Source organism: Schistocerca serialis, chromosome 12 (assembly GCF_023864345.2).
Source record: "Schistocerca serialis cubense isolate TAMUIC-IGC-003099 chromosome 12, iqSchSeri2.2, whole genome shotgun sequence".
In the NCBI taxonomy this organism is placed as follows: Eukaryota; Metazoa; Arthropoda; class Insecta; order Orthoptera; family Acrididae; genus Schistocerca; species Schistocerca serialis.
Window position 1 is genome coordinate 110383447 of NC_064649.1, and position 27546 is coordinate 110410992.

The 27546-nt window shown below is 49.9% G+C and overlaps 1 protein-coding gene across 1 annotated transcript in view; it reads right to left on the reverse strand.

Annotated features, from left to right (window-relative positions):
* Positions 1-27546, reverse strand: part of LOC126427975 (C3 and PZP-like alpha-2-macroglobulin domain-containing protein 8) — an 829074-nt gene that overhangs the window by 172010 nt on the left and 629518 nt on the right. Inside the window, exons 9-11 of the mRNA XM_050089861.1 lie at positions 18639-18756; positions 7919-8022; positions 105-341 (exon numbers count right to left, since the gene is read on the reverse strand). Coding sequence (XP_049945818.1) covers positions 105-341; positions 7919-8022; positions 18639-18756 — 459 coding nt within the window. The remainder of the gene's footprint in view (positions 1-104; positions 342-7918; positions 8023-18638; positions 18757-27546) is intronic.

The window sequence follows — 27546 nt, forward strand, 5'->3', positions numbered from 1 at the left end:
CGCTGATTCCACTTAATGTCCCGATGGAACTGATAGCGGTGACCGCCCTTCAGTTTACATATAGAAACATCTGTGTCTACGGACTGTGGGAGTGCTCGGAGTACCTGAAGTTGAAGCAGCGCCAGAACCAGACGTGGTCGACGCCCAGCTGGAGCGCGCCCAGGCCGTAGCCTCCAGAGCCGCCCTCCGCCGCCGCCTGCCCCGGGGTGGGCGCCCTCTGCTGGCGCAGCGCCGCCACGCGGGGTCCTCTGGGGGTGGCGCGCACGCAGCGCCGCTGGAACACATCCAGGCCCGCCTGCTGGAAGTCCAGCACGCCTCCGGACCACGATCCGGTGCCGTTCCTGCAACACGGGAGAGAAAAAACGGCCGTCTTCTCGTCTTCAGTCTCAACCACAGGTGCATCAGGTGTTTAACTGATAACGTCTCATTCAAAAGCTCTGTCAGAAGGAGTTCATCACCATAAGTGACGCTGTCCTCTCGCAGAAAGTGATAACTCCTGTGGCCTGCTCCACCAGACATCACGGCACCTGATCAGCAACCAAACTGACAGCATGCAGCCGCGGGTTGCCCGCCTCGCAGGCACACCGAAGCACTACACCCGACAGGCAACAACAACAACAATAACAACACCACAGCAAAGACACCAGCGGCCACCAGGGGCCACTACCGGCCCACATAAACATAAGGAACAGGTCGCTGCAGATCCCGGAACTATTTTAACACGTCAAACCACGTGATGGATAATAGTTCCGAGGTACTCATCCGCCGAAGCGCTATTAAGACCGGCGCTCGGCCGCACATTGGCCCACCAAAACCCAGGCGATCATTGTAGGCAAAACCACCCCTTCCTTCCGCCTCCTCGATTCCTATCTAAGCACCTATGGCCGTCCTATCGCCCTCACCCCCACCCTTAAGTACCTTGGCGTCACCCTCAACCGTCGCCTCTCCTGGACCCCCCATCTCCGGACAGTCCAAGCCGAGGCATGCTCCCAACTCCGTCTCCTCAAGCTCCTTTCCGGCCGTCCGTGGGGTCTGGACCCTTCCACCACACTCCACACCTATAAATCCCTCATCCGCCCTATCCTCTGTTACGCCCATCCTGCCTGGATCTTCGAAATCCCTTCACATCCTTGGACGCCATGCTCTCCGCCTCATATATCACATCCGTCTCCCCTCCCCCACGCGGATCCTGTATGACCTCATTCCATTCCCCCACCTTCTCCTTTTCCTCGAATGGATACGGATCCTGTACACCTCCCGGAAACTCGATCCTCCTCATCCGCTTGTCTCCCCCATCCTCTCCCACCCCCACTCGCTGCCGCGCCTGTATTCCCACGTCCCGCTCAGTCTCCATCTCTCCACCCTCCTTACGCTTTCCTAAGGTGACTTCCGCCAGCTCCCCCTACCTGATGATGCCCTCCTCCCCTCCATCTACCCCTCCTACCAACTTTTTTCCTCCCTCCCTCTTCCTGTGATTCCTCCTTTGGGCACCCTCCCTCCCTTCTCTCCCCCTTCCCTCCCTCTTCCATTTCTCCCCACTCCTCCCCAGACTTCCCCTCCCCTGTCCCTCTCCTCTTCCCCCCATCTCCTCAGCCATTGGCATCTTTGTTCTCCCCTACCCCCCCTCACCCTTCTTCCCCTCATGGCAAGTCCTCGGACTCGCACACGCTACTTGGACATTCGCGCGCCGGAGATCATCGCCATTAGTGTCTCGTGTGTGTCGTCGTGTTTAGTGTTCAGTGTTCACCATCACACTCCATCGTTCAGCAGTGCCATCGACATCTTCAGTGTTTGTGCGTCGTGTCAACAGTTTGTAGTGTGGATTGTCATCGAGTGTGAACGGCTTCATGTTCTTTATATTCATGTGTCTACTGTTTTTTCCCTGCCGTTTTGTTCCAACTCATGTGTCTTCTCTGTTTTACCATTGCAATATCTTTTCTATATTATTCTTGTATGTAGTCGTGATTCGAAGACGGATCACTGTTTTGTGTTGGTGTTATACTTGGAGAATTTCTTTTTGCTTAATTGAACAGTCCAATAAATTGTTTTCAGACTTTGATAGTTTCTACTGCTTACGCAGACATGTCAATAACAAGTACAGTTTCACATTGTGAAGCAATCCCGAGTGTGAGACACAGGAGAAGACGGTTAGATTTTTGCTTTGTGCAGATGATTGTGGCTAACCACACTCATGCTCATAAATTAAGGATAATGCTGATACATGGTGAAACAGCGCTCTGGTGAGCAGTTTTCGGGTTTAAATCACCTCGGGGTATGACCATGCGGTGCATTTGACTTGCAGTCGTCGCATTGTGGTGCTGGCAGCAGTTCACATATGCAGAGGTTTGTTGGTGCGTCTCAGAGTTCGGTGCAGCAAGTAAGTGTGCAGAAGTTTTCAGACGTGGTAATGGTGACTGTGTGTTGAAAGTGGCTGAAAGAACACATACTGATGACGTTATGAGGCGTACAATACTAGGGCGACTGGAGGTTGGTCAAACACAGCAGGTCGTAGCACGGGCCCTCCATGTGCCACAAAGTGTGATGTCAAGATTACGGAAACGATTCCAGCAGACAGGAAACGTGTCCAGGCGCTGTAGTACGGGACTTCCATAGTATACAACACCACTAGAACACCGATATCTCACCATCAGTGCCCGTATATGGCCATGGAGTACTGCAGGTAGCCTTGCTCGGGTCCTTACCACAGCTACTGGAAACAGTTGTCTCCAGACACACAGTCTACAGACGACTGAACAGACACGGTTTATTCGCCCAGAGACATTCAAGGTGCATTCCACTGACCTCTGGTCACAGGAGAGCCCGTAAAGCCTGGTGTCAAGAACACAGTACGTGCTCACTGACGAGTCCAGGTATACTGTGGACAGTGATTCTCGCAGGGTTTTCATCTGGCGTGAACCAGGAACCAGATACCAACCCCTTAATGTCCTTGAAAGGGACCTGTATGGTGGTCATGGTTTGATGGTGTGGGATGGGATTATGATTGGTGCACCTACAGCCCTGCAAGTCTTTGACAGAGGAACTGTAACAGGCTGTATCAGGACGTCATTTTGCACCAGTATGTCTGCCTTTTCAGGAGTGCAGTGGGTCCCACCTTCCTCCTGATGGATGATAACGCACGGCCCCACCGAGCTGCCATCATAGAGGAGTACCTTGAAACAAAAGATATCAGGCGAATGGACTGGCCTGCCTGTTCTCCAGGCCTAAACCCCATCTAGCACGTCTGGGATGCTCTCTGTCGACGTATCGTAGCACGTCTTCAAACCCCTAGGACACTTCAGGAGTTCCGACGGGCACTGGTGCAAGAATGGGGGGCTATACCCCAGCAGCTGCTCGACCACCTGATCCAAAGTATGCTAACCAGTTCTGCAGCCTGTGTACGTGTGCATGGTGATCATATCCCATACTGATGTCGGGGTACATGTGCAGGAAACAGTGGCGTTTTGTAGCACATGTGTTTCGGGACGGTTTTCTCAACTTATCACCAATACCGTGGGCTTACTCATCTGTGTCGTGTGTGTTCCCTACGTGCCTATGCTATTAGCTCCAGTTTTGTGTAGTGCCACGTTGTGTGGCACCACATTCTGCAATTATCCTTAATTTATGCGCATGAGTGTAGATGCGTCATCGCATTCCATGACCCTGAGCAGTACTTGCCAGATGCCATACTGGATATCGTCGTTTGCATTTGAAGCCCATATTTGTTTTTTTCACACTGAAGCTCCAAAGAAACTTGTATAGGCATGCGTATTCAAATACAGAGATATGTCAACAGGCAGAATACGGCGCTGCGGTCGGCAACGCTTATATAAGACAACAAGTGTGTGGCGCAGTTGTTAGATCGGTTACTGCTGCTACAATTGCAGGTTGTCAAGATTTAAGTGAGTTTGAACGGGGTGTTATTGTTGGCGCACGAGCGATGGGGCACAGCATCTCCGAGGTAGCGATGAAGTGGGGATTTTCTCGTAGGACCATTTCACCAGTGTACCGACATCACTGCGGCCGGAAAAAGATCCTGTGAGAACGAGACCAACGACGACTGAAGAGAATCGTTCAACAAGACAGAAATGCAACCTGGGCGCTGATGACCACGCTGTTTAGAGCCCGGAAACCTCAAACCACACACACACACACACACAGAAATGCAACGCTTCCGCTAATTGCTGCAGATTTCAATGCTGGGCCATCGACAAGTGTGAAAGTGCAAACCTTTCAACGAAGCTCATCGATATGGAACTTTCCATGCCGACGGCCAACTCTTGTACCCTCGATGACTGCACAACACAAAGCTTTATGGCTCACCTGGGCCCATCAGCACCGACATTGGAGTGTTGATTGCTGGAAACATGAGTTTCAAATCGTGTCGAGCAGATTGACGCGTACGATTATGGAAAGAACCTCATGTATCCACGGACTCCACGTGTCAGTAGCGGACTGTTCAAGCTGGTGGAGGCTCTGTAATGGAGTCGGACGTGTCCAGATGGAGTGATTTGTGATCCCTGATACGTCTAGTTAGGGCTCTGACAAGTGACATGTACGTAAGCAACCTGTCTGATCACCTGCATCCATTCATGTCAATCGTGCGTTTCGACGGAGTTGGGCAATTCCAGCAGCACAATGCGGCAACCTACACGTCCAGAATTGTTACAGAGTAGCTCCAGGAACTCTCTTATAAGTTGAAAACTCCTCACTGGCCACCAAACTTCCCAGATATGAATATTTCTCAGCATATCTGGGATGCCTTCCAAACTGCTGTTCAGAAGAGTTCTCCACCCCCTCGTACTCTTACGGATTTATGGACAGCCCCGCAGGATTCATGGTGTCAGTTCCCTCCAGCGCTACCTGAGACATTAGTCGAGTCCATGCCACGTCGTGTTGCGGCACTTTTGCGTGTCCGTGGGTGCCCTGCAAGATATCAGGCAGCTGTACCAGTTTCTTTCGCTCTTCAGTGTATATACTAGGTGGTTATAATTAAATTCTCCCTATTTAAGACGCTATAACACGGAAACTAATTGCTGTACAAGTACCAAACTTGTTAGGATTAATGTCAAGGACATGCGGAAGAGAAATAATGTACAATCGGTTCAGTTGAAACACATTTGATGTGGTGCTACGGTACACCGTACCATTACATAACGGTACCATTACTGCCACAAACCGGTTCAATATGACGTCCCCAGTGTCCAGAATAGTCTGATTTTGAAGGATTACATTCTGAAAAAAAAACGAAGCATGTACACAGGTACTGCGCTTCAGAGCAGCACGTGTGTGAACGTTCCCCTGGTAAACCCTGTCGTTCAGGTAGCCCCACAACCAGAAATCACAGGGAATAAGATCAGGCGACCGTGCCAGTCAAGTATTTTCAAACGATTGGCCGATACTTCGATCGTTTCCAAACGTGTTTCGGAGAAGCAGTTAAACTTCACGAGGGATATGCAGTGGGGACCCATCTTGCATGGAAACTGTTGACATCAATGCGTCTCCCTCCTGTAGGGCGGGTATGACAGGCTGGCGAAGGATATCGCAGTGACACTGCGCAGTCGCGCTGCACGTCTTTGGCCCTTGAGCGCCAACCTCTCCAAAAAAGAATAGCCTAATAACGGATGTTGCCGTGAAGCCACACTGTACAGTGATAGGTTCACCGTACAGACGAACTTTGTGCGCAATGACTGGAGGTGAAGATGCCCACACTCAGCAATTCTGTGTGTCCACCTCAGCTGTCAGAGAAAAATGAGCTCCGTCTGTCCATAGGATGGTCCAGGACCAGCGCTCGACAACTTCAATCCTTGCGAGAAAGTTGAGAGCGAAGTGAGGAAGTCGTTGTGCGTCCTGTGGTGCAAGTTGCTGTACGATATGGGTCTTGCAAAGAATACCATTTTAGAATGGTTCGAAGCACCTTCCATACAGTGGACCACGGAATGTTCAACTGTCGTGACGCAGCACGCCCACTGCCTGACGATCGGGAACTGCGCGCAGCGTTGTCTGTCATAGCAACAGCGATTTAATCAACCACCTGTGGTGCAACCAATCGTCGGCCTCTTCCCGGAGCGACGCCCAGTTCTCCAATTGATTCTTACTTCTTCATCATGCTCCGGACAGCTTGTGGAGAAACAGGACCCTTCCATGAAATATCAGCGCCAGAACCGCACGGCCACCGCGGCCATTTCATGCTATGTCCCATCGCTCGTGCGCCGACTATAAAACCACTTACAAACTTACCTAAATCTTGATAACCTGCCATTGTAGTAGGAGTAACCGATCTAACAACTGCGGCAGACACTTCTTGTCTTGTATAGACGTTGCCGACCACAACGCGAATTCTGCCTGTTTACATATCTCTGTATTACTACACTACTGGCCATTAAAATTGCTACACCAGGAAGATGACGTGCTACAGACGCAAAATTTAACTGACAGGAAGAAGATGCTGTGATATGCAAATGATTAGCGTTTCAGAGTATTCACACAAGGTTGGTGCCGGTGGCGACACCTACAACGTTCTGACATGAGGAAAGTATCCAACCGATTTCTCATACACAAACAGCAGTTGACCGCCGTTGCCTGGTGGAACATTGTTGTGATGTCTTGTGTAAGGAGCAGAAATGCGTAGCATCACGTTTCCGACATTGATAAAGGTCAGATTGTAGCCTATTGCGATTGCGGTTTATCGTATAGCGACATTGCTGATCGCGTTGGTCGAGATCCAATGACTGTTAGCAGAATATGGAATCGGTGGGTTCAGGAGGGTAATACGGAACGCCGTGCTGGATCCCAATGGTCTCGTATGACTAGCAGTCGAGATGAGAGGCATCTTATCCGCATGGCTGTAACGGATCGTGCAGCCAGTCTCAATCCCTGAGTCAACAGATGGGGACGACTGCAAGACAACAACCATCTGCACGAACAGTTCGACGACGTTTGCAGCAGCATGGACTATCAGCTCGGAGACCACGGCTGCGCTTACCCTTGACGCAGCATCACAGACAGGATCGCCTGCGATGGTGTACTCGACGACGAACCTGGGTGCACGAATGGCAAAACGTCATTTTTTCGGACGAATCCAGGTTCTTTTTACAGCGTCATGATGGTCGTATCCGTGTTTGGCGACATAACGGTGAACACACATTGGAAGCGTGTTCGCAATCGCCATACTGGCGTATTACCCGGCGTGATGGTATGGGGTGCCATTGGTTACACGCCTCTGTCACCTCTTGTTCGCACTGACGACGCTTTGAACAGTGGACGTTACATTTCAGACGTGTTACGACCCGTGGCTCTACCCTTCATTCGATCCCTGCGAAACCCTACATTTCAGCACGATAATGCACGACCGCATGTTTCAGGTCCTGTACGGGCCTTTCTGGATACAGAAAATGTTCGACTGCTGCCCTGGCCAGCACATTCTCCAGATCTCTCAACAACTGAAAACGTCTGGTCAATGGTGGCCGAGCAACTGGCTCATCACAATACGCCAGTCACTACTCTTGATGAACTGCGATATCGTGTTGAAGCTGCATGGACGATGTACCTGCCGCGCCATCCGAGCTCTGTTTGACTTAATGCCCAGGCGTATGAAGGCCGTTATTACGGCCAGAGGTGGTTGTTCTGGGTACTGATTTTTGAGGATCTATGCACCCCAAATTGCGTGAGAATGTAATCACATGTCAGTTGTAGTATAATATATTTGTCCAGTGAATACCCGTTTATCATCTGCATTTCTTTTTGGTGTAGCAATTTTAATGGCCAGTAGTGTAGTTTCATTGGTTCTTGAGTGTATAGCGTACTGTGTGACAGCGCGGCGCTGCCGGCTCACCTGTCCTCAGCGGGGGCGGCCGCCGCCCCCAAAGCCGCCCCTGGCGGTGCCGTCGCCACCGCCTCCGCCGCCCCCGCCACATCCGGCCGGCCCCCCACTACGCACACCAGCGAGTTGGGCTCAGCCGTGACGCGGAGCTCCAGGCGTTGTCCAGGTAGCCAGAAGTCGCGCTCCTCCGTGCTCACCGACACCTGTGGACACAGCACAGTAGACACATTACCTGCTGGAAAACTGCTCTCAACACCGACACCTACAACACGTCAACTTGATAGTACAGGGGCCCTGCACGTGGGGACTCTAGATCGTACACCCAAGTTCAGAAAAAACACAATATCTTAAACGAATAGTGTGGTGTCACCGCCAGACACCACACTTGCTAGGTGGTAGTCTTTAAATCGGCCGCGGTCCGTTACTATACGTCGAACCCGCGTCTCGCCACTATCAGTGATTGCAGACCGAACGCCGCCACACAGCAGGTCTAGAGAGACTTCCTAGCACTCGCCCCAGTGGTACAACCGACTTTGCTAGCGATGGTTCTGACAAAATACGCTCTCATTTGCCGAGACGATAGTTTAGCGTAGCCTTCAGCTACGTCATTTGCTACGACCTAGCAAGGCGCCATTATCAGTTACTATTGACATTGAATCATGTACCGTCAAGAGCGACGTTCTTCATTAACGGATTAAAGTTAAGTATTCCACTAGCCACGTCCGTTTTTCTAAATTCTAATTTCCTTGTCCTGTTCCAGACCTCACGCCAGCCTTCGTGAGCTAAAACGCGTGCCTTTCGGCCTCCTCTAGTAACACGGTGTTGGCTCTCCTGCCAACCAAAACAACTAGCAATAGGACGTTCCTATTCACTGGACATGTACGAGTGTTATCAATAAGTAATGTCTCACATTTTATTAAACAGGCATTACTATACACAGACAAACGTCGTTGTTGGTGCTTCACATTTGATAATGAAAGCTTGTTCGCAAGAGATAAGTGGGATTCTTAGCCACATATGTAATAGCTCTCTGAAGCAGGGTATTTTCCCAGATAGACTGAAGTATGCCATTGTTAAACCACTGCATAAGAAAGGGGATACTTCTGATGTCAACAACCACCGCCCAATCTCTCTTCTGACTGCCTTATCCAAAATTCTTGAAAAATTAATGTACTGTAGAGTTGCTTCACACCTCTGTAAAAATAAAACTTTAACAAAATGTCAGTTTGGTTTGGCAACGGAAAATGCTATATATACTTTCACCTGTTGGGATTTTCTGTGATCTATCAAAGGCTTTTGATTGTGTAAATCATGGAATACTTCTAGATAAGCTCAGGTACTTTGGTATGAATGGGACTGCACTCAAATGGTTTAAATCATACCTAACTGGAAAAGTACAGATAGTTGAAATAAGCACTTCACATAATATACAAAAAAACTGGTGAGTTAAACTGGGGAACAATCAAGAATGGGGTGCCGCAAGGTTCAGCCTTGGGTCCTCTGCTGTTCTTAATACACTCCTGGAAATTGAAATAAGAACACCGTGAATTCATTGTCCCAGGAAGGGGAAACTTTATTGACACATTCCTGGGGTCAGATGCATCACATGATCACACTGACAGAACCACAGTCACATAGACACAGGCAACAGAGCATGCACAATGTCGGCACTAGTACAGTGTATATCCACCTTTCGCAGCAATGCAGGCTGCTATTCTCCCATGGAGACGATCGTAGAGATGCTGGATGTAGTCCTGTGGAACGGCTTGCCATGCCATTTCCACCTGGCGCCTCAGTTGGACCAGCGTTCGTGCTGGACGTGCAGACCGCGTGAGACGACGCTTCATCCAGTCCCAAACATGCTCAGTGGGGGACAGATCCGGAGATCTTGCTGGCCAGGGTAGTTGACTTACACCTTCTAGAGCACGTTGGGTTGCACGGGATACATGCGGACGTGCATTGTCCTGTTGGAACAGCAAGTTCCCTTGCCGGTCTAGGAATGGTAGAACGATGGGTTCAATGACGGTTTAGATGTACCGTGCACTATTCAGTGTCGCCTCGACGATCACCAGTGGTGTACGGTCAGTGTAGGAGATCGCTCCCCACACCATGATGCCGGGTGTTGGCCCTGTGTGCCTCGGTCGTATGCAGTCCTGATTGTGGCGCTCACCTGCACGGCGCCAAACACGCATACGACCATCATTGGCACCAAGGCAGAAGCGACTCTCATCGCTGAAGACGACACGTCTCCATTTGTACCTCCATTCACGCCTGTCGCGACACCACTGGAGGCGGGCTGCACGATGTTGGGGCGTGAGCGGAAGACGGCCTAACGGTGTGCGGGACCGTAGCCCAGCTTCATGGAGACGGTTGCGAATGGTCCTCGCCGATACCCCAGGAGCAACAGTGTCCCTAATTTGCTGGGAAGTGGCGGTGCGGTCCCCTACGGCACTGCGTAGGATCCTACGGTCTTGGCGTGCATCCGTGCGTCGCTGCGGTCCGGTCCCAGGTCGACGGGCACGTGCACCTTCCGCCGACCACTGGCGACAACATCGATGTACTGTGGAGACCTCACGCCCCACGTGTTGAGCAATTCGGCGGTACGTCCACCCGGCCTCCCGCATGCCCACTATACGCCCTCGCTCAAAGTCCGTCAACTGCACATACGGTTCACGTCCATGCTGTCGCGGCATGCTACCAGTGTTAAAGACTGCGATGGAGCTCCGTATGCCACGGCAAACTGGCTGACACTGACGGCGGCGGTGCACAAATGCTGCGCAGCTAGCGCCATTCGACGGCCAACACCGCGGTTCCTGGTGTGTCCGCTGTGCCGTGCGTGTGATCATTGCTTGTACAGCCCTCTCGCAGTGTCCGGAGCAAGTATGGTGGGTCTGACACACCGGTGTCAATGTGTTCTTTTTTCCATTTCCAGGAGTGTATATATCAGTGACTTGCCATTATATATTCACGAAGATGCAAAGCTGGTACTTTTTGCCGATGATAGAAGTATAGCTATCACACCCAATAGACAGGAAATGTGAAATTGTAAACGATGTTTTTCAGAAAATCATCAAGTGGTTCTCTGCAAATGGGCTCTCATTAAACTTTGACAAAACACAGTATATACAGTTCCACACAGTAAATGGAATGACACCATTTATAAATACACTCTTTTATCAGAAATCGGTAGCTAAGGTAGAATATTCAAAATTTCTAGTTGTATGCATTGATGAGGGGTTGAATTGGAAAAAAGACACAGAAGATCTGCTGAAACGTTTTGAGTTCAGCTACTTACGCTATTAGGGTCATTTGCAAATTTTGGCGGTATACATCTCAGTAAATTAGCTTACCACGCCTATTTTCATACTCTGCTTTCGTATTGCATCATATTCTGGGGTAACTCATCATTGAGTAAAAAAGTGTTCATTGCACAAAAGCGTGTAATCAGAATAATTGCAGGAGCTCATCCAAGATCATCCTGCAGACACTTATTTAAAGAGCTAGAGATCTTCACTATAGCCCCACAATAGATATATTCACTTATGAAATTTGTTATTAACAATCCGAACGAATTCAAAAGTAATAGCAGTGTACATGGCTACAACACTAGGAGAAAGGATGATCTTCACTACGCAAGGTCAAATCTAACTTTGGTTGAGAAAGGGGTAAATTATGCTGCCACAAAAGTCTTTGGTCACTTACCTAATAGCATCAAAAGTCTGACAGATAGCCATATAGCCTTTAAAAGGAAATTAAAAGAATTTATTAATGGCATAATGGCAACTCCTTCTACTCATTAGATGAGTTTCTGGATATAGTAAGTGGGTAATTTCCCCAACCCCACACAAAAAGAAAAAAAATATATTTAGTGTCATGCAATATTTTCTGTAATGTAATAACTTGTATAGACACCTTTTATTAACCTTACATGTTCCACGTCATTACGAAATGTCGTATTCATGATCTATGGAACAAGTGCTAATCTAATCTAATTTGGTGTTTGTTCTGTGCGCCGGTGCGGTTACGAACCGTTCTGGTAGATGGCAGAGCCGTAGTACAGCGTCAAAATGGCGTCTACATGCGACTGACGTTACAAGCAGCCTGCTGTTATTGAATTGTTGTGTGCAAAAAGAAACTGTGGTGAACATCCATAAACGTTTGTGTGCAGTGTATGGCGATACTGCAGTTGATAGGAGTACAGTCGGGTGATGGGTAAAGAAAGTCACAGCCTGAGGAAATGCAGAAACAGAGCTCTACGATCAGCCACTCTCGGGACGTCCTGTCACAGCCACTGCTCCAGACGTGCTGAATCGTTCGGATGCCATTATTCGTGCCGAGCGGCGCATCACAATTCCAAAAATGGCTCTACAGTTGTCGGTCAGCATTGGAAGTGCATCTGCAATGATCGAGACTCTCGGATATTCAAAGAGGTGCTGGCGATAGGTTCCACGAATGCTCACAGCGGACCACAGGATTCAAAGAAAAGTCATTTCATTTGAATTGTTCGAGCGTTTTGAGACCGAGAGACAGGGCTTTCTGTCACGGATCGTTGCGGAAGACGAAAGCTGGGTGCATCACTTGGCGCCAGAAGCAAAAAGGCAGTCCTTATTCGCCACAAAAGAGGTCCGCCCCGATAGCTGAGTGGTAAAACGTGACGGATTGCCGTCCTACGGGCCCAGGTTCGATTCCCAGCTGGGTCGGAGATTTTCTCTGCTCAGGGACTGTGCATTGTGTTGCCTTCATCATTATTTCATCCCCATCTGGAGCGCATGTCGCCCAATGTGACGTCGAATGTAATAAGACCTGCACCAAGGCGGCCGGACTTGCCCCATAAGGGGCCTCCCTGCCAATGACGCCAAACTCTCATTTCCATTGACCACAAAACAGGAAATTCAAAGCTGGAAAAGTCACAGTGACAGTTCTGGGATTGTGATGGCGTCATTCTCGTGGATGTGATTTGAAGAGTGTCAACCATCATTTCAGAGACATACGTGAAGACTATGAATAAACTCGAGAACAGTTTCCGAGGTGTTCGATCGGACAAGAATCCTGCAGAAACCTTGCTCCAACACGATAACGCACGCCCACGCACAAGTCTGAGAACGCGGGAACACATCTCCGAATCGGGTGAGATATCATCACCTCCCTACGGTCCAGACCTGGCACCCTCGGACTTCCATATCTTTGGGGCGCTTAAAGATTCTCTACGGGGAACACACTTTGAAATGACGAGAGTGTCAGTCATGCAGTGAAAACATGGCTACGCCTACAGGACAAGAGCTTATACCAGCAGGGAATACATGCTCTTCCACAACGTTGGCGTACGGTCATAGACCGACATGGAGACTACCTAGAAAAATAGGACATGGACATGTTGGTGTTTACTGTGACCAAATTCTGACTCTTATTGATAAATACGTACTGAAACAAAAAATATGGGGCGTTACTTATTGAACGACCCTCGTACGTTAGCATTATCTGCAGAAATTGTAAGCATGTGATTTTTCATCAAGTTTGTAAAACAGAGACGTGTACTCATTGATAATTATTCTGAAAGAATATTACGTCTTAAAACATTTTGAATAAAACAATTCTGGGTATTAGGCCACATAATTGTAAAACAGTAAAGCAGCTAATTTTTGAACGTTTCGAATGATTTGCTGCGGTCCTTTTCAGGGAAAATTCAAGGTGAAAGGATATCAATAATACGATTCGCTGATGTCATTACTGTCCTGAGTGAAAGTGAAGAGGAATTACATGATCTGCTGAATGGAATGAACAGTCTCATGAGTACAGAATATGGACTGGGAGTAAATCGAAGAAACACGAAAGTAACGAGAAGTAGTAGAAATGAGAACAGCGAGAAACTTAACATCACGATTAATGGTCACGAAGTAGATGAAATTAAGGAATTGTACTAATGGGTAGCAAAATAACCAATGACGGACGGAGAAAGGACGACGTCAAAAGCAGACTAGCAATCGCAAAAAGGGCATTTCTGGCCAAGAGAAGTCTACTAGTAATAAACACAGATCTTAATTATATAAAGAATTTTCTGAGAATGTACGTTTGGATCACAGTGTTGTGTGGTAGTGAAACATAAACTGTGGAAAAACCGGAACAGAAGAGAATCGAAGCATTTGAGATGTGGTGCTACAGACGAATGTAGAAAATTAGGTGGACTGATAAGGAAAGGAATGAGGAGGTTCTGCGCAGAATCGGAGAGAAAAGGGATATGTGAAAAACACTGACAAGGAGAAAGGAACAGGGTGATAGGACATTTATTAAGACATTAGGAAATGACTTCCATGGTACTAGATGGAGCTGTAGAGGGCAAAAACTGTAGAGGAAGACAGAGACTGGCATACGTCCAGCAAATAATTGAGGACGTAGGTTGCAGAAGCTACTCTGAGATGAAGAGGTTGGCACAGCAGAGGAATTCCTGGCGGGCTGCGTCAAAGCAGTCAGAAGACCGATGAGGCAAAAAAAAAAAAAAAAAAAAAAAAAAAAAAAAAAAAAAAAAAAAACGGGGGGGGGGGGGGGCTGCTATGTACTGGTGAATGTTTATTTCGGTTATCTTATAGTTACCAACGTTACATGTCTGAGATGTCATTGGACAATTTGTAGACAGGTTGCTATAGAGGGAGATGACTGTACGGTAGGCTATTTGTCTGCTACTGTAGTGACTGACTGGAACAGTTCCAGTAGGTGATAGGTAGGAAATAGCACATCGATAGGTTATTTTCTGTGCCACTCTAGTAAGTGAGTGGTAGGCAACTCTCTTTCGTGACTGGTAGGCATGGTAAATCGGCATCTACTAACCATGAGTGTTTCTATTTTCGTTGTCACCTTAATCTCTTGTATGTGAGATTCTGAAGGACTTTTTTATATTATTTTACAGCTAGCCATTCACAACGAAATGGAGTTATTGGGAAGTTGATTGGTAACTTAGCAAATGGTTCAAATGGCTCTGAGCACTATGGGACTCAACTGCTGTGGTCATAAGTCCCCTAGAACTTAGAACTACTTAAACCTAACTAACCTAAGGACATCACACACACCCATGCCCGAGGCAGGATTCGAACCTGCGACCGTAGCGGTCTTGCGGTTCCAGACTGTAGCGCCTTTAACTCTGGCCGGCGGTAACCTAGCAAACGATTCATCCTTCAAACATAATTTTATTGTACGAAAATATTTCATTTACATTTCCCAGAGGGGGGATTAATTATGTTACAATCAGCTTCGTGTTCGTTATTCGTTGTCAGGATGGTATAGTTCACCTTCTATGGTCGTTAACGCCCATGAATAATTAACTATTGCTTTTTTATTTCCCCTACGCCTGCAGCGCTGTACGTCTCTTGTAAAGACATTAAATAATTTTAACCAGTAACGCTGTTGCAACAGTATTTTATTCAGTTCTTCTATGGATAGGCACTAATTTCGACTCCATGGTCATTTTCAGGCTATAAGCTTCGCACGGTGTTATTGCTGGCGCTATCGCCGTTTATTACATGTTACTAAGTTGGTGGAGCTTTATTAATCTGCAGCTGCTGAGGACTATTTTTGAGGTGTTTGATTCGTTTTCGACACTGACAGCTTCGTGAGAAAGAATCAAACCTCTCAAAAATAGCGCTCGGCAACTGCAGATTAATAAAGCTCCACAAAGTTATAAGTTAATAGTTTCGGCAGCACCAGCGATAACCATATGCGATGCACAAAGCTTGAAAATTACCATGGCTTCGAAATAAGGTCACAGGCATAAGAAACAGCTGAATAAAATACTATTATATCGGCGCTATTTGTTAAAATACACATGTAGAATTATAACAGGCTGCTTGAAGTTAACTCCCGTCGAATGGCTCTTCCACCTTGCACCACGTACTGTTCGGTGAGAAGTAGTGGAAACCAGGGAAAGAACGAAACTGGAGCAGTAAAAAACGCGTCCCATGCATGGGCAACAACCCTAACTACAAGGACTAAAGTCAAGGAAAAGTGTCCCCAGAACATCGGAGAAACTAACAGCCTCTGAAGACAGGCTGCAACTATGGAGAGCAGAGACATCCAACCCTCCTGGTTGGAAAATATTTCCAGAATCTTTACCTCCTGGTCATGATGAGAATTGGCCGATCTGGGAAGGCAGATCATGGGCTAACCTGGCAAAATGGGAATACATTGAAGAAAACAAAACTCAGTTTGACTGCATGTTCAACATATGCTTACAAGAAACTTCCTGGCAGATTAAAACTGTGTACCGGATGCAGACTCGAACTCGGGATGTTAGTCTTTCGGGGGGCAAGTGCTCTACCATCTGAGTTATCCAAACACAACTCAAGATCCGTCCTCAGAGCTTAAATTCCGCCAGTACCTCGTCCCCTCCCTTCCATACCGCACAGGTCTTCTGCGAACCTTGCAGAACTAGCACTCCTGGAAGACAGGATATTGCGGTTCACAGAAGAAAAAAATGGCTCTGAGCACTATGGGACTTAACATCTGAGGTCATCAGTCCCCTAGAACTTAGAACTACTTAAACCTAACTAACTTAAGGACATCACACACATCCTTGCCCGAGGCAGGATTCGAACCTGCGACCGTAGCAGTCGGGCGGTTCCGGACTGAGCGCCTAGAGCCGCTAGACCACCGCGGCCGGCTTCACAGAAGAGCTTCTGTGAAGTTGGGAAGGTACGAGACGAGGTACTGGCAGAATTGAAGGTGCTCAGAAGGTAGAACACTCTCCGGCGAAAGGCAAAGGTCCCGAGTTCGAGTCTCGGTCCGGCACACAGTTTTAATCTGCCAGGAAGTTTCGTAGCAGCGCACACTTAGTTTCAGAGTGAAAATCACATTCTGGAAATATGCTCACGTGTCGATTGCGTCCAGCCATCTTCACAGGAGATGACCTTCACTGGCCAGTGGAAAATGCACTGGAAGTGGCCAAATTTTGGTCAAATATTACATAAATTGTGTGGATATTTCCAGAATGAGATTTTCACTCTGCAGCGGAGTGTGCGCTGATATGAAACTTCCTGGCAGATTAAAACTATGTGCCCGACCGAGACTCGAACTCGGGACCTTTGCCTTTCGCGGGCAAGTGATAGAGCACTTGCCCGCGAAAGGCAAAGGTCCCGAGTTCGAGTCTCGGTCGGGCACACAGTTTTAATCTGTGTGGATATGTTAGCAATTGTATAAACTGTGTTTTAAGTATGTTTCTCACACGAGAACAATAATAATACGAGGCGTGTTTTTTAAATAAGGTCCGTTTGAACATACGTACACAACCAAAGGTTATTTGAAGAAATTTATTTTCAGAAAGTACATACTTCACTCTATTTTTCGACGTAGTTGCCAAGTTTGTTGAAACACGTATCATACCTTTCAACCAATTTTAAAATACCCTCTTCATAAAAACTTGATGCCTGCTCCGATAACCAAGAGTTCACTGCCATTTCCACGTCGTCGTCATCATTGTAACGGTTGCCACTGAGGTGGTGTTTGAGGTGGAGGAGCGCCGGCCGGAGTGGCCGAGCGGTTCTAGGCGCTACAGTCTGGAACCGCGCGACCGCTACGGTCGCAGGTTCGAATCCTGCCTCGAGCATGGATGTGAGTCATGTCCTTAGCTTAGTTAGGTTTAAGTAGTTCTAAGCTCTAGGGGACTTATGACCTCGGAAGTTGAGTCCCATAGTGCTCAGAGCCGTTTGAACCATTTTTTTGAGGTGGAGGAACAGATGGTAATCGCTCGGCGCAAAATCAGGACTGTAGGGTGGGTGATCTAAAACTTCCCAGCCGAAACTGTCCACTAAATTGCGGGTCTGGCCTGCAGTGTGAGGTCTTGCATTGTCATGGAGAAGGACAATTCCCTTTGTCAGAATGCGACGTCTTTTGTTTTGAATCGCTCTGGGTAGCTTTCTCAGGGTTTGGCAGTACGCTTCTGCATTGATAGTGGTTCCTCGTTGCTTGAAGTCGACCAACAAAACACCGTGCCTATCCCAAAACTGCGACGCTATGATTTTCCGCTGGGACAGAGTCTGTTTGGCCTTCACCTTTACAGGCGAGCGTGTGTGTCTCCATTCCACGCTCTGTTGCTTCAATTCGGGCGTGATATGCGAAACCTATGTTTCGTCTCCAGTTACGATCTGACTCAACAAGCCGTCACATTCTTCGTGATACCGAGTCAAGAACTTCATCGCACACTCAAATCTTCGGTTTTTGTGGTCCTCTGTTAGGAGTTTCAGGACCCAGCGGGGGCACAGTTTCCTAAACTTTAGGTGTTCAGAAACAAAGTTGTAAACCACTGATCTCGACACGTCAGGAAATCCGTTTGAGAGACCCGTTATTGTGGAGCGCCTGTTCTCACGAATCCTCCCTTCAACTGAAGCGCCAAATCTTCTGTAGACAAAGAAGGGCGACCAGAGCGGTCCTCATCATGAACGTTCTCACGGCCATATTTGAATTCTCGTACCCACTTACGCACTTTGCTTTCACTCCCAACAATATCACCATACACATCGCTAATCTGCAGCAGAAGGGGTTCCTTGCTGACAAAAACCGTATCACTGAGCGAACCTCACACGCGGCGGTCGAGTTGATAGTCTCAAACATTTTGAAAGCACAGACTGTACGGGTTAGCTACAGAGCTGAAACTGAGCGCAGCTATTCCCGAGGCATGCCAGTATGCGACGCACGCGCTCGTTGCGGTGTGCGCGCTAACTACTAGTGTGTACAACAAAACGGGCCTTACTTAAAACACGCGCCTCGTAATTGGTCATAGTCATTTAAACAATAATCAACCAATTCAAGGAAATGGGGAGCTGTACAATGTACTTACGGCACTGTGCTGCAGGCTGACATCGAAGCTGATGACGTCACTGACGGGCTCGCCCTCCTCGGTGACGTAGTAGACGAGCAGCTGGCTGGTGGGCGCCATTACCGCCTGCACCTCGAAGCTGCGGACACAAAGACACCCAGCGGCACAGTTAGGCTGGTCAACGAGCTCGGCAACGCAGTAGCAAACACCAATCACAGTCACGGGCACAGTTAGGCTGGTCAGCGAGCTCGGCAACACAGTCGCAAACCCCAGTCACAGTCAGGGGCACGGTTAGGCTGGTCAGCAAGCTCGGCAACACAGTCGCAAACCCCAGTCAGAGTCAGGGGCACAGTTAGGCTGGTCAGCGAGCTCGGCAGCACAGTCGCAAACCCCCATCACAGTCAGGGGCACAGTTAGGCTGGTCAGCGAGCTCGGCAACACAGTCGCAAACCCCAGTCACAGTCAGGCGCACGGTTAGGCTGGTCAGCAAGCTCGGCAACACAGTCGCAAACCCCCATCACAGTCAGGGGCACAGTTAGGCTGGTCAGCGAGCTCGGCAACACAGTCGCAAACCCCAGTCACAGTCAGGGGCACGGTTAGGCTGGTCAGCAAGCTCGGCAACACAGTCGCAAACCCCAGTCAGAGTCAGGGGCACAGTTAGGCTGGTCAGCGAGCTCGGCAGCACAGTCGCAAACCCCCATCACAGTCAGAGGCACGGTTAGGCTGGTCAGCGAGCTCGGCAACACAGTCGCAAACCCCAGTCACAGTCAGGGGCACGGTTAGGCTGGTCAGCAAGCTCGGCAACACAGTCGCAAACCCCCATCACAGTCAGGGGCACAGTTAGGCTGGTCAGCGAGCTCGGCAACACAGTCGCAAACCCCAGTCACAGTCAGGGGCACGGTTAGGCTGGTCAGCAAGCTCGGCAACACAGTCGCAAACCCCAGGCAGAGTCAGGGGCACAGTTAGGCTGGTCAGCGAGCTCGGCAGCACAGTCGCAAACCCCCATCACAGTCAGGGGCACAGTTAGGCTGGTCAGCGAGCTCGGCAACACACTCGCAAACCCCAGTCACAGTCAGGGGCACGGTTAGGCTGGTCAGCAAGCTCGGCAACACAGTCGCAAACCCCAGTCAGAGTCAGGGGCACAGTTAGGCTGCTCAGTGAGCTTGGCAACACAGTCGCAAACCCCAATCACAGTCAGAGGCATGGTTAGGCTGGTCAGCGAGCTCGGCAACACAGTCGCAAACCCCAGTCACAGTCAGGGGCACGGTTAGGCTGGTCAGCAAGCTCGGCAACACACTCGCAAACCCCAGTCATAGTCAGGGGCACAGTTAGGCTGGTCAGCGAGCTCGGCAACACAGTTGCAAACCCCAATCACAGTCAGGGGCACGGTTAGGCTGGTCAGCGAGCTCGGCAACACAGTCGCAAACCCCCATCACAGTCAGGGGCACAGTTAGGCTGGTCAGCGAGCTCGGCAACACAGTCGCAAACCCCAGTCACAGTCAGGGGCACGGTTAGGCTGGTCAGCAAGCTCGGCAACACAGTCGCAAACCCCAGTCAGAGACAGGGGCACAGTTAGGCTGCTCAGTGAGCTCGGCAACACAGTCGCAAACCCCAATCACAGTCAGAGGCATGGTTAGGCTGGTCAGCGAGCTCGGCAACACAGTCGCAAACCCCAGTCACAGTCAGGGGCACAGTTAGGCTGGTCAGCGAGCTCGGCAACACAGTTGCAAACCCCAATCACAGTCAGGGGCACGGTTAGGCTGGTCAGCGAGCTCGGCAACACAGTCGCAAACCCCAATCACAGTCAGAGGCACGGTTAGGCTGGTCAGCGAGCTCGGCAACACAGTCGCAAACCCCAGTCACAGTCAGGGGCACGGTTAGGCTGGTCAGCAAGCTCGGCAACACAGTCGCAAACCCCAGTCAGAGTCAGGGGCACAGTTAGGCTGGTCAGCGAGCTCGGCAGCACAGTCGCAAACCCCCATCACAGTCAGGGGCACAGTTAGGCTGGTCAGCGAGCTCGGCAACACAGTCGCAAACCCCAGTCACAGTCAGGCGCACGGTTAGGCTGGTCAGCAAGCTCGGCAACACAGTCGCAAACCCCCATCACAGTCAGGGGCACAGTTAGGCTGGTCAGCGAGCTCGGCAACACAGTCGCAAACCCCAGTCACAGTCAGGGGCACGGTTAGGCTGGTCAGCAAGCTCGGCAACACAGTCGCAAACCCCAGTCAGAGTCAGGGGCACAGTTAGGCTGGTCAGCGAGCTCGGCAGCACAGTCGCAAACCCCCATCACAGTCAGAGGCACGGTTAGGCTGGTCAGCGAGCTCGGCAACACAGTCGCAAACCCCAGTCACAGTCAGGGGCACGGTTAGGCTGGTCAGCAAGCTCGGCAACACAGTCGCAAACCCCCATCACAGTCAGGGGCACAGTTAGGCTGGTCAGCGAGCTCGGCAACACAGTCGCAAACCCCAGTCACAGTCAGGGGCACGGTTAGGCTGGTCAGCAAGCTCGGCAACACAGTCGCAAACCCCAGTCAGAGTCAGGGGCACAGTTAGGCTGGTCAGCGAGCTCGGCAGCACAGTCGCAAACCCCCATCACAGTCAGGGGCACAGTTAGGCTGGTCAGCGAGCTCGGCAACACACTCGCAAACCCCAGTCACAGTCAGGGGCACGGTTAGGCTGGTCAGCAAGCTCGGCAACACAGTCGCAAACCCCAGTCAGAGTCAGGGGCACAGTTAGGCTGCTCAGTGAGCTTGGCAACACAGTCGCAAACCCCAATCACAGTCAGAGGCATGGTTAGGCTGGTCAGCGAGCTCGGCAACACAGTCGCAAACCCCAGTCACAGTCAGGGGCACGGTTAGGCTGGTCAGCAAGCTCGGCAACACACTCGCAAACCCCAGTCATAGTCAGGGGCACAGTTAGGCTGGTCAGCGAGCTCGGCAACACAGTTGCAAACCCCAATCACAGTCAGGGGCACGGTTAGGCTGGTCAGCGAGCTCGGCAACACAGTCGCAAACCCCCATCACAGTCAGGGGCACAGTTAGGCTGGTCAGCGAGCTCGGCAACACAGTCGCAAACCCCAGTCACAGTCAGGGGCACGGTTAGGCTGGTCAGCAAGCTCGGCAACACAGTCGCAAACCCCAGTCAGAGACAGGGGCACAGTTAGGCTGCTCAGTGAGCTCGGCAACACAGTCGCAAACCCCAATCACAGTCAGAGGCATGGTTAGGCTGGTCAGCGAGCTCGGCAACACAGTCGCAAACCCCAGTCACAGTCAGGGGCACAGTTAGGCTGGTCAGCGAGCTCGGCAACACAGTTGCAAACCCCAATCACAGTCAGGGGCACGGTTAGGCTGGTCAGCGAGCTCGGCAACACAGTCGCAAACCCCAATCACAGTCAGAGGCACGGTTAGGCTGGTCAGCGAGCTCGGCAACACAGTCGCAAACCCCAGTCACAGTCAGGGGCACGGTTAGGCTGGTCAGCAAGCTCGGCAACACACTCGCAAACCCCAATCATAGTCAGGGGCACAGTTAGGCTGGTCAGCGAGCTCGGCAACACAGTTGCAAACCCCAATCACAGTCAGGGGCACGGTTAGGCTGGTCAGCGAGCTCGGCAACACAGTCGCAAACCCCAATCACAGTCAGGGGCATGGTCAGGCTGGTCAGCGAGCTCAGCAACACGGTCGCAAACCCCAATCACGGTCAGGGGCACAGTTTGGCTGGTCAGCAAGCTCGGCAACACAGTCGCAAACCCCAATCACAGTCAGGGGCCCGGTTAGGCTGGTCAGCGAGCTCGGCAACACAGTCGCAAACCCCAATCACAGTCAGGGGCACGGTAAGGCTGGTCAGCGAGCTCAGCAACACACTCGCAAACCCCAATCACAGTCAGGGGCATGGTTAGGCTTGTCAGCGAGCTCAGCAACACACTCGCAAACCCCAATCACAGTCAGGGGCACAGTTTGGCTGGTCAGCAAGCTCGGCAACACACTCGCAAACCCCAATCACAGTCATGGGCAAAGTTAGGCTGGTCAGCGAGCTCGACAACACACTCGCAAACCCCAATCACAGTCAGGGGCACAGTTAGGCTGGTCAGTGAGTTCGGCAACACAGTCGCAACCCCAATCACAGTCAGGGACACGGTTAGGCTGGTCAGTAAGCTCGGCAACACAGTCACAAACCCCAATCACAGTCAGATCCTCGTCAGCAGATTGATGCAGCACAGAGCTAGGCAAAACGTGGTGCTACTCATGAGTGCCACCAGTGTTATAGAAGTCGACTGCAAGGATATTGCATGGCGAACAAAACGGTAACAGCTCTACAACACTACAATTCCTGACCTTATTTTTACACCTTGGCGATGTACTGCCTGGATGTCCTGAATCTAGACAGGAATCTGATTTGATAATGAGTACAAGCTTCTGAAACTCACTACACTGTCCAGATGCAACAGTAAAATAACTGTATGAATGCAGGGTGTCGCAGCGATAACATTGAACAAAATGTTCTCGGGTTTCCAACCGCATCAATTGCTTAAAACTACGCGAACTTTCGGCCAAGCACTCCTTGGCCATTGTCAAGTGTTGTGACTGCCAGTGGGTTGTTGGTGAGCCCTTATATACGCTAGCTGCCAGCTGTGACCTGGTGACCGTGACATCGCCATATATGGGCATGTTTTGAGTCGGCGTTCGATGTGCCCTCTTCAACCGCGCGATCACTGGATCCCACGCAGCGCTGAGCTGCAAGCCACCGTCTCTATTCAGGGTGTTTGCGGTAATTTTTATTTCAATGGTTTCCTTTATTAAACTGTCCCAGAAGCTTTTAGTGCGAGCCACGATAGAGGTATCGTCAAATTTTATGTGGTTACCGTTTTCTAACGGATGCTCAGCTAACGCAGATTTCTCTGGATAGCGTAGGCGATAACACCTCTCATGTTCTTTCCTGTGTTGTTCCACAGTGGACACTGTTTGTCCGATGTATTTCTGGCCACCGCGCACCAGTGACGTCACAGCAGGCAGCTAGCGTATATAAGGGCGCACCAACAGCCCACTGGCAGTCATAACACTTGACAATGGCCAAGGAGTGCTTGGCCAAAAGCTCGTGTAGTTTTAAGCAACTGAAGCGGTTGGAAACCCAAGAACATTTTATTCAGTAAAATATCTGATGTTTTTCAGGGATATTGTCCTCAGCAGTTTTATATATGTGACCAACAGTCTCCAACGATTTATTGTAATACACTTTACACTTTGAGCAAAACAAAAAGTGATAAAAAACGATGAAGCAGAATGGTGTGCTGGTGTAAGCTGTCGCCAGCACACCGTTAGCCTAAGATGGAGTGTGAAGATCATTTAGTAGTTGCTGGATCGAGTGTGCCTATCACGAGAGAGGCCAGAGACACACACACAAGCAATACGCCACCAACGCCCTCTGGCCAGCCGAAGTGGCCGTGCGGTTAAAGGCGCTGCAGTCTGGAACTGCACGACCGCTACGGTCGCAGGTTCGAATCCTGCCTCGGGCATGGATGTGTGTGTGTCCTTAGGTTAGTTAGGTTTAACTAGTTCTAAGTTCTAGGGGACTAATGACCTCAGCAGTTGAGTCCCATAGTGCTCAGAGCCATTTGAACCAACCAACGCCCTCTCGACAGCAGGTATTTAGGCTGCCGCTGCTGACTGGAGGGCCTCACTCAAGCACTCAGTTATCCAGTTTGGCGTCTGTCAGTTCACTCACAGAGGGGGTTTGAGGCTACGACAGTACATAACGACCAGATTGGCGCCTATACCAGGGCAAGTTTACCTGCACCAGAATTGTACTTAACTAGCAGTGAATATTGACGTAACATCAGCTGGCAAGAGGGCTGCTACTGATGAGCTTGTACCGCAACACATGGGCTCCATTCAAGTTGTATTAACCCAAATGTGCATTTGCATTGTAGAAAGGAGATACCTGCCACCCACAACTACTTCCTCTTCCTTGCTTCCTTAAGGTGCAAGACACTACAAAAGGTATTATCCGACTGGGGCGGAAATCGACAGATGTGATGTGCATGCACAGACAAACAAGCGAATACCATTTCGGAGACACTCAACGATTTATTCAAGAGAAAGAGTTTCACAACTTGACCAAATTAATAACGTGTATGTCCACCTCTGGCCCCCGTGCAAACAGTTAGCCTATTCGGCTTGGCATTGGTCGACAGAGCTGTTGGACGTTATCCGGAGGCATATCGTGACAAATTCTGTCCAATTGGCGTGTTAGGTCTTCAAAATCTCAAAGTGGTTGGAGGGCTCTGTCCATAATGCACCAAACTATCTCAAATGGGTCGAGATCCGGCCAACTGGCTGGCCAAAGTAGTATCTGTCAAGCACGAAGACAACAGTATAAATTCTCACCATGTGCAGGCGGCATTAATTTGCCGACACGTAAGCCCAGGATGGCTTGCCATGAATGGCAATGAAATGGGGTGTAGAACATCGTAGACATACCACTGTGCTACAAGCGGTCCACAGTTAACAACCAAAGGGCACCCCCGAGCATCACTCCCGGATGTCGGGCTGTGTACTGGTCGAGAGTCAGGTTGGTATCTCAATGCTTCAAAAATGTTCCAAAGGGCTCTGAGCACTATGGGGCTTAACATCTGTCCCCTAGACTTAGAACTACTTAAACCTAACTAACATAAGGACGCCACACACATCCATCCCCGAGGCAGGATTTGAACCTGCGACTGTAGCATCAGGGCGGTTCTGGACTGAAGCGCCTAGAACCACTCGGCCACACTGGCTGCTATCTCAATGCTGTCCAAGGGTTCGGCCTGGAATCTCATTCATTGGAGTGTAATTGTCTTCAATCAAGAGTCCTGCTTCGAACTGCGTCACGATGACCAGCAAACACGTGTCTGGAGACAGACAGTGGTGGCATACCAACCTGAGTGTCGTCAGTCATATTGACCCGAGAACCAGGAATGATGATCTGGGATGTTATTTCATTTCATTGCAGCACCACTTTAGTTGCCATCCACGGCATCCTTAGAGCAAAGCGGTACTTCGACGATATTCTACGCCCTGTTTTGCTTCCCTTCATGGCGAGCCATCCTGGGCGTACATTTCAGCAAGATAATGCCAGTCCGCGCACAGTGAGAGTTTCTACTGCTTGTCTTCGTGCTTGACGAACCCTACCTTGGCCAGCAATGTCGTTGGATCACAGTTGAGAAGGTTTCGAGTACTATCTTCAGGGCCCACCAACCAGCTCTACATTGACGATCTCACACAGCAGTTGGACAGAGTTTGGCACGATATGCCTCAGGAGAACACTTTCATTCGATGCCAAGCCAAATAACTTCTTGCGTAAAGGGCAGTGGTCGAGCAACAAATTGTGCTCAGTCTTTGGATTAACTTCAAACTTTTTATACCTCGTGACAAAGGCAGTCATGGCAGTTAGCTGTAAGTTTAAGGAGACGTCTGAGTCTCATAATGATAGTAATGGTTGAAAGAGATGACTGTATTTGCGATCAAAGAATGTTTTACACTACTGGCCATTAAAATTTCTACACCACGAGGATGACGTGCTACAGGCGCGAAATTTAACCTACAGGAAGAAGATGCTGTGATATGCAAATTATTAGCTTTTCAGAGCATTCACACAATGTTGGCGCCGGTGGCGACACCTAAAACGTGCTGACATGGGGAACGTTTCCAACCGATTTCTCATACACAAACAGCAGTTGACCAGCGTTGCCTGGTGAAACGTTGTTGCGATGCCTCGTGTAAGGAGGAGAAATGCGTACCATCACGTTTCCGACTTTGATAAAGGTCGGATTGTAGCTTATCGCGATTGCGGTTTATCGTATCGCGACATTGCTACTCGCGTTGGTCGAAATCCAATGACTGTTAGCAGAATATGGAATCGGTGGGTTCAGGAGGGTAATACGGAACGCCGTGCTGGATCCTAATGACGTCGTATCATCAGCAGTCGAGATGAAAGGCATCTTATCCGCATGGTTGTAACGGATCGTGCAGCCACGTCTCGATCACTGAGTCAACAGATGGGAACGTTTGCAAGACAACAACCATCTGCACGAACAGTTCGACGACGTTTGCAGCAGAATTGACTATCAGCTCGGAGACCATGGCTGCGGCTACCCTTGACGCTGCATCACAAAAAAATGGTTCAAATGGCTCTGAGCACTATGGGACTCAACTGCTGAGGTCATTAGTCCCCTAGAACTTAGAACTAGTTAAACCTAACTAACCTAAGGACATCACAAACATCCATGCCCGAGGCAGGATTCGAACCTGCGACCGTACCGGTCTTGCGGTTCCAGACTGCAGCGCTTTTAACCGCACGGCCACTTCGGCCGGCCGCTGCATCACACACAGGACCGTCTGCGACGGTGTACTCAGCGACGAACCTGGGTGCACGAATGGCAAAACGCCATTTTTTCGGATGAATCCAGGTTCTGTTTACAGCATCGTGATGGTGGCATCTGTGTTTGGCGACATCGCGGTGAACGTACATTGGGAGCGTGTATTCGTCATCGCCATACTGGCGTGTCACCCGGCGTGATGGAATGGGGGTGCCATTGGTTGCACGTCTCGGTCACATCTTGTTCGCATTGACGGCACTTTGAATAGTGGACGTTACATTTCAGATGTGTTACGACCAGTGGCTCTACCCTTAATTCGATCCCTGCGAAACCCTACATTTCAGCAGGATAAAGCACGACCGCATGTTGCAGGTCCTATACGGGCATTTCTGGATACAGAAAGTGTTCGACTGCTGCCCTGGTCAGCACATTCTCCAGATCTCTCACCAACTGAAAATGTCTGGTCAATGGTGGCCGAGCAACTGGCTCGTCACAATAAGCCAGTTACTACTCTTGCTGAACTGTGGTATCGTGTTGAAGCTGCATGGACAGCTGTACCTCTACATGCTGGTTGTTCTGG